General features: G+C 37.2%; 1 protein-coding gene across 1 annotated transcript; it reads right to left on the bottom strand.

Moving 5' to 3' along the window:
* Window positions 1-5324: 5324 nt before the first annotated feature.
* LOC118437833 (eIF-2-alpha kinase GCN2-like) lies at window positions 5325-10089 on the bottom strand. The gene is made up of 3 exons (XM_035857224.1): window positions 9910-10089; window positions 8134-8194; window positions 5325-7745 (listed from the first exon to the last, which is right to left on the bottom strand). Exon 3 carries the CDS (start codon window positions 7732-7734, stop codon window positions 5773-5775), a length of 1962 nt encoding a protein of 653 aa, XP_035713117.1. The 5' UTR covers window positions 7735-7745; window positions 8134-8194; window positions 9910-10089; the 3' UTR covers window positions 5325-5772.
* Between the last annotated feature and the right edge of the window lie 2274 nt (window positions 10090-12363).

Here is a 12363-nt window from a genome sequence, read left to right as displayed (position 1 = left end):
GCCCGCTTTTTACTTTCAGTCAGTTTTTTGTCCACTTGATCTTCTAAAGATTTCAGTTTATAAATTTCAACAAATTATTAATTAAAAATGGACACTGCGGAGGTCAAGCGACTTCTAACGTAACTGGATTCAAACATTTGAAGGTATTACTTTCTTACTTATTTTTCGGTTTGTATCCTTTTTAAACAGTTTTGCAATTTATCACATATCTAAAACATTACTTGTAAAGGGTGTTAATAAAGTCCGATCCCATGCATTTTTTGGAGCGTGGTTGTTACAAATTCAGCTGGAACTATTGAACCAGTGAAGTTATTTATTTCAAATTTTTACCATGGGAGGAACAACTAAACGTGTAAGTCATGAGCATCTTAGAGTTGAGATACAAACATTGCATCAGCAGGGGCTTAAACCTACAGAAATTGTGCAAAAATTGGGCTGCAGCCGCAGAACTGTTTGGAAATGGAAGAATAAAAATTTTGTCCACGACAAAAAGCGACCAGGGCGACCCAGAAAGGTGTCACCTACCACAAAAAGAATGATTAAAAACAGACTTTGCAAGAAAACCGGTAGTTCATTACGTAATTGAGCAAGGGAGTTAAATGACTCAAAACGCTATAAAGAGAAGAAGAAGCAAATTAACTGTGTGACCGTGCAAAAATTTGTGAAAACTACGAAGTGGGGTCACACAGCTTACAAACTAACCAAAAAAACCTCTCATGTCACAAAAATATATCGATGACCGTCTGAAATTTGAAGAACTCCTTCAGAAAAGTGCCCATTTGAGTGAAAAAAGACTTGGTGAAGAATTGCGCAGTCACATCCTTTGGACTGACGAATCTATTATTGAACTATATCCAAAATTGAACCAACAAAATGTTCGTTACAGGACAGAAAACAAATCGGATGTACCATCAAGAGCGATCCCAAAATTCGGGCTTAAAGTTATGGTAGCGGGTGGATTTTGTGCACGTTGCGTGACCCCTCTACATATCATACCAAAAGGCCAATCAGTCAATGCAAAGCATTATATGGAAAAAATATTACCTATCTATTTCGATAGCATGGGGAACAAGGAAATATTTCCGAATGAAAGAAAAATAGTTTTCATGCAGGATGGTGCTATAGCCCATACAGCAAAAGCGAGTTTGAGTCTCATCAAGACGCAAGTTTCAACGGTCTGGAGCAAGGGGGTGTGGGCCGCTAACGGCCCAGATTTGAATCCCCTGAAGAACCAGTGGTCCATACTTAAGGAAAATGTATACAAAGAGCCACAACCCCGGACGAGGGAAGAGCTAGTAAAAAAAAGTTCAAGATGTATGGAATTCGATTTCCAGAGGCACATTGGAAAAATTAGCACAGAGCCTTAAACAAAGAGTTGAGGGCATGGTTAAAGTAAATGGTAACAAGACCAAATACTAAGGTAAATATGTCGAACATTTTTTGTAAGTATCACGGGTAGTTTTTTTTTATACTAGCCTTCACTTTTTTACAGGAAAAATGGGATCGGACTTTATTAACACCCTGTATTTTTATGTATAGAAAACAATATTTGTTACGATACACTATTTAACCTGGATAATTCGCTCGTACGTGAACTTCTTCCTCTGATAGGAGACAATAATTGCTTAGAACCTATACATAATAGTGTTAGATAATTAGCTAAATAATATTATTAATATGAATTGTAATTTTGATAATAATAATGATGAATTGGCGTATGCAAGTACAATAAATACAAAAGATAACCGATACTCTATATATGTAATTTATTAACTTGATATAGTTACTCTGCGCCATGATATGAGATAAAAAAATTATACTACATAAACTATCCAGATGCTTTTGATTCATGTGGGGTACGAAATGTGGCTTATAAGGGGTAATGCAACTAACACTATATAATGCACACCGAGTGCAAGGTAGAGTAAAACGGATTACCCCATGATATTTTTCCCTAAATATACTCTATGTAGCATCACTGCACTTATTACTCCGTTTGAAGTTATTTTTTTACCTCATATCAATGCAAAATTTTTAACTGTGTATTCATGTACAGTATGTGCAAGTAAGCAATTATTTATTTGTTATAGATCTTGTGACATAAATATACTTGCATCGAAATATTAATGTACGTCTGTAGCTTAAATATAATACAAGTATGCCTACAATTATCCATATAAACTTTGTCCAGAATAAAAGTCCTATTTATGTACAATGATACCGAGGTCGGCAAATGTGAAAATTTTCAATTTAAACAGGAAACTCCGGTTTAATGCTGTAGCTACAGCTACATAAGTATTATAGTAATTTTTTTGGAGAGCGTACTAATTCTATGGCTGGAGTAGATAAATAATTAAACGAGGAACTAATAATGGTTGAATAATAATGAATGACAAATGTACATACAGTATGTAACTTATTTAATGCTACGATTTTTAATTTCAAATTCAACTTCAATTTTCCCAAGAACAGGTAGATATTTCAAAATTGTTTTCATGCCAATTATTCACCATATATTGGACTACATTGAGGCAAATTTTCAGAGGAATGGAGATAGAACGGTTGAATCCACAAATATTTTAATGTCAAAATATTGCGAATTGCACGTTACATAATTAATGCTACGATGCACAACCGGTGCAAATTTGCCGTTTTTCCTAAATACGGAGCAGAATTTCGAATAGATAAACAATTCTGTAGTATTTCTACTACAAATGAAAATAATCTGCCGAATTATAATAAATAAATAACAAAGGACACCGTTGTCAGTATCAAAATATTGGAAAAGTGACCTGTCTCCATTAATAACGTTTAAATTTAAGGAAGCTTTGGAAACAATTTAAAATACACACCGAATCTGTTCCAAGACTCGCGGAGGAAAGGAAAACCACAGAAGCTGTAGCGAATTGTCATCGTCAGGGTCGAAAACCCAGTAAAACACCACACGCGGACGAGACTATTGTAAAAACAGTGACAATAATGCTTGTCTGTCCGCGCCCGAAATTGCGAAAGATGTTCAAAGTGACCGTTTTACTGCTCTACACCTATGAATGATTAGACGCAGGCTGATATTCGCAGGAATATCCGGGGAAATTCCAAATTATACACCATGCATCTTATGGAGCAACCACAAGAAACACTTGGGGTGGGCAATGCAAAGCGAAGATGATCCCATGTTTACCGGAAAAAATTTCTGTTCCCAGATTAGACCATAATTCAACTTTTTAGCTCAGATGGAACGGTAAGAGTGTGTAAGGAGCCCAAAGAAATTTCAAGGAATTAATTTGTGAGACAAATTATCGAAAATAGCAGAGATAAGGAAATCTAAGCTGTGTGAACCGCTAAACCCTGGTATGAAACTTTCGAAATCTTGCAGGGAGGTCAGGTTTTGGGGCAGTATATGTTGCCACAGGGTAGTAGCACTGACGTGCGTCGATGGGATCATGACCAAAGGGGTTTACCTTGCTTTGTTAGAAATAAGTCTTGGCCAATTCACAACAAAGAAAGACTTCGGTCATAGATTTATTTTCAACAATTGCCGGATATTAGACAAATATTACAAAAATCATCTTAAATGCCTCAAGGATAATAATATAAAGGTTTTGGACTGGACACTAAAATTTCTTGACCTCAACTCGATCGAGCATACCCCAAAAACCCTGCGGCGTCTGGTGACAACACCAAAACCGATAAGCACGGCTCCCCGACACACCGTGATAACAGAAAATAAATAAAGATCGACCATAGCATAACCGAAAGGTTGGTGGATTAGATGCCCAAACGATTTCAATCAGTTATTGGGGTCTAACGAAATATTGAACCGCTCCTACCCCCGTAGCATTAATTATATAACGTGCAATTTGCAATATTTTGACATTAACATATTTGTGGATTCAACAGTTTTATCTCCATTCCTCCGAAAATTTGCCTCAATGTAGTCCAATATATGGTGAATAATTGGTATGAAAACAATTTTGAAATATTTACCTGTTCTTGGGAAAATTGAAGTTGAATTTGAAATTGAAAATCGTAGCATTAAATAAGTTACATACTGTATATGTACACACCTTATATATATGTATATACAGGGTGTTAATAAAGTCCGATCCCATTTTTCCTGTAAAAAAGTGAAGGCTAGTATAAAAAAAAACTACCCGTGATACTTACAAAAAATGTTCGACATATTTACCTTAGTATTTGGTCTTGTTACCATTTACTTTAACCATGCCCTCAACTCTTTGTTTAAGGCTCTGTGCTAATTTTTCCAATGTGCCTCTGGAAATCGAATTCCATACATCTTGAACTTTTTTTTACTAGCTCTTCCCTCGTCCGGGGTTGTGGCTCTTTGTATACATTTTCCTTAAGTATGGACCACTGGTTCTTCAGGGGATTCAAATCTGGGCCGTTAGCGGCCCACACCCCCTTGCTCCAGACCGTTGAAACTTGCGTCTTGATGAGACTCAAACTCGCTTTTGCTGTATGGGCTATAGCACCATCCTGCATGAAAACTATTTTTCTTTCATTCGGAAATATTTCCTTGTTCCCCATGCTATCGAAATAGATAGGTAATATTTTTTCCATATAATGCTTTGCATTGACTGATTGGCCTTTTGGTATGATATGTAGAGGGGTCACGCAACGTGCACAAAATCCACCCGCTGCCATAACTTTAAGCCCGAATTTTGGGATCGCTCTTGATGGTACATCCGATTTGTTTTCTGTCCTGTAACGAACATTTTGTTGGTTCAATTTTGGATATAGTTCAATAATAGATTCGTCAGTCCAAAGGATGTGACTGCGCAATTCTTCACCAAGTCTTTTTTCACTCAAATGGGCACTTTTCTGAAGGAGTTCTTCAAATTTCAGACGGTCATCGATATATTTTTGTGACATGAGAGGTTTTTTTGGTTAGTTTGTAAGCTGTGTGACCCCACTTCGTAGTTTTCACAAATTTTTGCACGGTCACACAGTTAATTTGCTTCTTCTTCTCTTTATAGCGTTTTGAGTCATTTAACTCCCTTGCTCAATTACGTAATGAACTACCGGTTTTCTTGCAAAGTCTGTTTTTAATCATTCTTTTTGTGGTAGGTGACACCTTTCTGGGTCGCCCTGGTCGCTTTTTGTCGTGGACAAAATTTTTATTCTTCCATTTCCAAACAGTTCTGCGGCTGCAGCCCAATTTTTGCACAATTTCTGTAGGTTTAAGCCCCTGCTGATGCAATGTTTGTATCTCAACTCTAAGATGCTCATGACTTACACGTTTAGTTGTTCCTCCCATGGTAAAAATTTGAAATAAATAACTTCACTGGTTCAAAAGTTCCAGCTGAATTTGTAACAACCACGCTCCAAAAAATGCATGGGATCGGACTTTATTAACACCCTTTATATATGTATATAAATTTAGCTTCTCAAACGATCCTACCAGGTTTGAGGGGACGCATTAGGAGCAGAGTGGAAAATTTAATTAAAAATAATCATATTTTAATGGATTTGACTAAAAGGCAATATCTGCTTATCATCCAGTGTCACTTATAAATACAAATGTGTGTAAGTAATTATATATGCAGATTGAAGTAACTATTTCAGTTAAATTAGATTTGCTTGATTAAAAGAATAATTAATCTTTGTGGCACGTAGTACATACGTTAAAATTATTATGATTTAAATATGGTTAATGTTAAATATTCTAGTTGCCAAAACTAGTGTTACGTCGATATGTATCTATGTGGTCCATCCATACATATGATTTGTTATGCCTCGTCAATTACATATTTAGTTCAAGTCAGTAATGAATTTCACCTCAGAAATATCTTTCAATCTATCAGCAGGTTTTTCACGAGTAAGTGAGATGATTAACTTAGAATTTAATATCACTGCATGGGATTTTACCTGCCAAAATTCAGCACCGTTAATAACTTGGTGAAATATTTTTAGTTGATCATATTTGCTATGTAAATCCAGCACTTCAAGCATAACTAGGCCAAGACTGAACAAATGCGACGTTTTTCCATAGTGTCCACTGTAACGAACTTCAGGTGCCATATATGCCATTGCCCCAACTCTAGAAGTTGAAGTAGATTCACCCACATCAAGTATTCTGGATAACCCAAAATCTCCAATTTTCACGGGAAGCTGGAACACAGAAGCTGTGAACATAATATTGTCTGGTTTTATGTCACGATGGAGAATGTCTTTCGAGTGCAAGTAGGCAAGACCTTCACGAATTCCACGCACAATTTGGAACTGTGTCATTTCCAGATTTAGATCTAACGTTCGGTCATTACACATGGTGTTTAGCCATGACCGCAAGTTTTGACCGCATAACTCCATCTCAATGAAAGTAAGGCTTGAGGTTAATTTCAATGACATAATGCTAGTTAACTCGGAGGAGGTTGAGTGAGTTGAATCGGAAAGATCAATTTCACCAAATTTACCAAATAGTTTATGACCCTCCATTTCACTTAGTTTGGCGTTGTGAGTCTGTGTCACATTGACGATGTGTTTATGGCTTAGTTTTGTACATATGTCTGTTTCCCTCGTAATCATCTTCTGTCGTGTTGTACCCAATCTTTTGTGTACAAGCACCTTGACGGCCGTATTTTTATTCATGACAGAATTGTGTGTCTCGTAAACAAACCCAAATGAACCTCTACCCAGCAGAAATTTGAATGTGACGTTGCTCAGGAATCTTTGCGAATTTGTGTCCTGTAGAAGCCTCATAAGTTCAACCGTGTCGACGACAAGTTTTTTTGGTAGCTTTTCTGGGTTATACATGCTAGCGTTCACTAAATCAAGCTCAGCAGTTGTGTTGCCTAGAAACTTGTCGACATCATGGACCGACGCCAACCGATGCTCCTCCGTCGGTTGGACCATTCGAATTAGTAGGGGCTTTAAGTTTATCGATGCAAGCTGAATTATTGCATCTGAATCAAGTACGCTATAATCCTGGCTTTTCAATAAATCGAATTTCTCGTTCCTCTCTACCCTCTCTCTGAAAAGCATGACAAGTTCAAATATAACAAGCCCTACGGAATATAAGTCAGCCTGGCGCCCGTATTTTCCCGTGTTGACCTCTGGTGCTCGGTAAAGCCTGGTTCCTTGGTTTGCCGTCAAGGACTCCTTTATCGTTTCTCCCCGAATTTCCCGACTTAACCCAAAATCTCCAATTTTCAGCGGGAAATCGAATTTCTCTGGGCGTCCGGAATATGCAAACAGGGCATTGGCGGGCTTAATGTCTCGATGAGTAATTTTGTTATCGTGCAGGAATGTCAACCCATTGATTAGGTCTTTGATGATTTGTAGCTTAATTGCTTGCAAACCCACATCTTCGATTGCAGCGACCGAGTGGATGGATATCCAGGTCTTCAAGTTATCGCCGAGCAGTTCCATTTTAATAACGTGTATTGGCAGAGGATCACAATCCTTGGCTAATGTGAGCAACGTATGTCTCCGCTCTTGTCCATCTTCATCTTTGATGTCGACTGAATTGATAAATTTATTCAGTTCGCGGAATGAGTAGGTTTCTAGTGTTAAACTTTTAACAGCGACGATATTTCGATGCGGTGTTTTTCCAACGAGTAGCGCTTCACGTTCCACGCGGTAGTCAGGGCCAACCTCGTATATAAATTTTGTTGCAAATGTCTCCCCAGTTGTTTTGTGAAGTGTGGAGAATACAAGGCCGAATGATCCCCAGCCTAGGAAGCTTTCCAGTTTGACCTCATTGAGGAACGACATTGTTTGTTTTCCTGAAAAAATAATATTACGCAAAATCTTAATTATTTTTAAATCTAATTTTATCTTTATTTTTAAATCTGAATTATTGTTACTTAATTTAGAATTATTTTTGGTATTGTATTCTTTAGCATAGTATTGGCCATTTTTTGGGCGAAAAAGATTGACGCGAAGAAATTATTTCACATAAAAATTGGAGCGAACTCAAACCCCAAAAGGGACCTATGGAAGTTTTTCCTTGGTGTTTTTATATACGTTGGACGACTCATCCTAAACATTTTGGCATTTCTAACAACTCTGTGCAACTTTTTTACGCCCACGAGAATTTTTGAAAAAATGTTGTTTTGAAAAGTAATAACATTGAGCTTATGGGGAAAACTACCTAGAAAACCATTCACTGACCTGGTCACTACTGTCCAAAATTTGGGGTCCTGTCTTCTCAGCAATGCGATTGGGTATAATCCTGCAAAATTTCAAATTGTTATCACGCCAATGGTACGAGATATCCCCAGCGAAACTAGGGGTAGGCAGGGTAGGCATTGCCTAGGGGCCCCCGCGGAGCTGGGGCCCCGAAATTCCCTGGAATTTTTATAAATTTGTTACATGTCGAACAGTGGCGAAGCTAGGGATAATCGCTGCATAAGGTCATTAAAAAAATCAAAACTGGTCCAAATTAGGTTAGGAAATTCTACCACATTTTGTTTTATAATTTTCAGTTAAAAATGCTGAGATGGGAGTCACCACTATGACATTAGCTAATTATTTTTCTACAGGCTTTGCGCGCATCTCCAATCTTTAGCAACAGTTTGAAATATTCTAAACGTAGAAAATTGAACCCGATACGACGAAGAAATGCCACAAATCTTATCAGGATGATCCTGGCGTTGATTATAGTTGGTTTAAAAATGATAAATTTACTTTTGTCATTTAACTAAATTAGTCGTAATCAAGCAACCGCAAAAACTGAAACTCAATGTAACTACGCCAGCGGCCTCGCTCCGATTTTGAGAAACAATATGTAATTAGGTAACCTTAGATAAATAATTAAACACGTGTTTCTGGATTTTTCATAATGCTCAGCATAAACGAAATTATGACATAATCTATAAGTGAGAATTTCCATGTTTGCCGTGAAATTTTTCTCTCTCGCCAGAGAAATACAGATTTTCGCTTATGGAATCCATGATAATTTCGCTTAAACTTAAAATGCGTGGACATGAAGCGTCTTTTTCGATTTTGACCAGACAAATTTTAAATTGTTCACACAAGGAAATACGCGGTACTTCTCATCTTTCCTCAATGGACGTATTTTCATCACGTTCTCACGTGGTGCAATTTTTGGAAAAAGTCTTCAAAAGTCTTTAGAAACGTATTTTTATGCTTTTATGGAAGTAATTTGGCAGCACCATGGAAGTTTTATGGAAGCATTTTTGTTCTTTCGCTTTTGAAATAGCATCAAAACTGTAGAATTTATAACGTTATGAAAAATCCTAATTTTGACTGAAAATGTACTAAATATTCAGAAAACACTCACCTTTATGAAAACGCTAAAGTACGCTAGTTTCGGTGGGCGAGCAAATTTAAAAGCGGAAAAAACGATTCATATCCACTTAGATATTTATGATGGAGTTTGTAAGCGAGAATCTGTATTTTGTCCCTTGTGAGAAAAAATTAGGGATAAAAATTTTACCTCATGGATTCCGTCATAATTTCGTTTAAACTGAGCATTATTAAAAATTCTGAAACACGTGTTTAATTATTTACCCAAGGTTCCCTAATTAGCATGGTTTCGTCAAAATTGGAGCGAGAGTCTTCGCATTGTGGGTGTAATCTGCCAGTTCTACAAATACACTCAGTTGTTGAAATTGTGATTTTATTGAAAAGATATTTTAATTAAGCCCTTGTCGCTTAACCAGTCAGCCTCGCACTGAATCAAGTTCATGGTTGCCTATAAACCACAAAATTTTCCATTTTCATAATCTTGTCAAATCTGTCAGGGACAGGGGCCCCCAGCGAACCTTTGCCTACCGGCCCCAAATTTATAGTTCTACTAGTGGTATGTAGGTTTAGCATGTGCTGTGAAGCATTGTTACTCTAAAGAAATTATTTCTTCACCCAAAATGAAGTAAGTTTACCAATTTTGCACATACTTAATGAATAATTCGATTACGTAAATACCTGATTTGTGTTGAATTACATTAAATGGAAAGGTGACACGAGTTGCAATTTTCTCCAAAGTTATTTTACTGCTAAACGACGGGTTTGCAAGAACATGACTTTATTTAATTATTTAAATCCGATGAAAAGTCTGGGCTGAAAGTGCAGACCAACACTTTGCCAAAATGGCAGCTGCTTTTTGCAACGTGGAATGAATGGTTACTGAGAAATGAGAAGATTATGCAGGCCGATCATGTTACTCAGGAGGGGAGCTTGCGAGGTTGATAATAACAGATCTTGATGCCCTTTGGATATGTGGTAGGGACCCATGAGTGTACTAAAACCCTGAAGTGGTTTGACTCCATGGCCACATTTACGCCCGCCACACCCACTCAAAAATGCCCAAAAAACGCTTTCACTCCAGTTTTCACTCACTCAAATCCACGCCAAAAATCCAATTTTACTCGGATTTTGAAATTTCTTTCACCAATATACTCCCAGATAGTTTCTTTCTTCAATCCAATATCAAACTCAATTTTTTCGAAATTTTTAGTATTTTTAAAATTTAAATTTCTGAATGAGCATTGTTGTAGCAATCAACAAGGCAAATTATGCCTGCGAAATAATAATCAGCAAAATTGAGTTTGATATTGGATTGAAGAAAGCAACTATCGGGCAGTATATTGGTGAAAGAAATTTCAAAGTCCGAGTAAAATTGGATTTTTGGCGTGGATTTGTGTGAGTGAAAACTGGAGTGAAAGCGTTTTTTGGGCATTTTTGAGTGGGTGTGGCGGGCGTAAATGTGGCCATGGAGTCAAACCAATTCAGGGTTTTAGTACACTCATGGGTCCCTACCACATATCCAAAGGGCATCAAGATCTGTTATTATCAACCTCGCAAGCTCCCCTCCTCAGCATTAAGTTGTGCCTGGAATCGAGCAGTGTGGGTTCGTGTGTGTGTAGTTGCTGGGGGACGTTCATAAAGTATGTAACGAAAGAGGGGGGGGGGATGGTGGGTTGAACGCTGCGGTTATATAGTGCCTATTTATGTGACAAATGTTGAAGTTGAACTAGAAAAAATCGCCAGCTTTGCGTCACATAATTTATGACCGTCCCCGTATTTACATTATGTAACGGTCATAAATTATCGAGAATGTAGATTAAATTCTCGATCCACTAAAATACAATTGACTTGGTGACATTCTGCTCCATGGAGATATCTATGTATCAAAGTGGGAAGACGTATCTCTCTTTCCTGTAAGTGTGTATGCAAGTCGAGAAAACTTTATACACTCTAAATAAAGTTGTGCTAAATTTGCTCTATGTTGGGTTAAAAAAGAGGATGACACAACTAAAAAGGGAAAATTTGTCCAACTTGTGTAAAATGTGTCAAACCATTGCTTTTTTCACTCAGCCTTGGGTAAATTTAGCACGAATTTTATTTAGAGTGCACGAAGATTTTAACCGTCGTGTTAAGCATACGATGATAAGTTAACATTACTAACTATGCATGTGGTCGGATTATAATAATTTTAAGTTACCAAACCTTCCTATGTATGCAAATATGAACATGTATGCAAATGTGTGATGGTGTATTGAAACCGTTTCTTACATAATTATGTAAGAACACATTATGTACAAATCAGTGTTTCTTTTTGTGCGCACGAAATTGTTTTTATGCATGCACGGTGCATAAAAATGCATATAAATGCATAAAAACGCATAAAAATGCACGAAAATGCACGAAAATGCATAAAAATGCATGATAATACATGCAATGCAACTTATGCATGGAATTTCATATTTTTAAGAAAATTTATATTTTCGTACCCTGTCAAATTGGAATTTGGTAGACATATCGAATAATACGGAATTATTATTCGACAAGAAAATTTCAAACAAATGACAAGTAAAGAACGTCCGGGAATGAATGGGAATGCGCGCTCTAGCGAGTATATTGACAAATCAATAAACCCGCGAACTATAATAATTTAAATTTCTGAAAGCCCACTTCATTAGGGTCAATTTGGTATATCACTCTTAAATTTCAAAAATGGATAAGGGTAGAAGAAGCTTGTTTGAAAGGGAGCTGTTAGCAAAACGAGTGATGGAGTTCTACAACACGACAGCCAACCGAGACTCCAAGGTGACCTGGAACTTTTTTAAGCAGGAAGGAATTCCAAGTTCAAATGTGTATTCCTACATAAAAAAGTTCAAGGATTCCGAAAATGTGCAATTCAAGAAGCCAGCTGGTCGTCCGGCGAAGCTAGCGACCACTCGAGTGAAAAATAGAATTGAAAAAATTTTCAAAACCAAGCCATCAACGTCAGTAGCTGTAGCTGCCAGGAAAGTCAAAATTTCCAAAAGCTACCTGGGGGAAATTAAGGTCCATAAATTAGGAATCAAAGCAAGGACCAAAAAACCTGCACCAAATTACAAGCCCGTACAAGAAAGTCGGATCAAGGATTGCTGTCAA

The sequence above is a fragment of the Folsomia candida genome, unplaced genomic scaffold (assembly GCF_002217175.1).
Source record: "Folsomia candida strain VU population unplaced genomic scaffold, ASM221717v1 Fcan01_Sc016, whole genome shotgun sequence".
NCBI lineage: Eukaryota > Metazoa > Arthropoda > Collembola > Entomobryomorpha > Isotomidae > Folsomia > Folsomia candida.
Note: the sequence above shows the minus strand (reverse complement) of the source record. Positions and strands in the feature narration are given on the sequence as shown.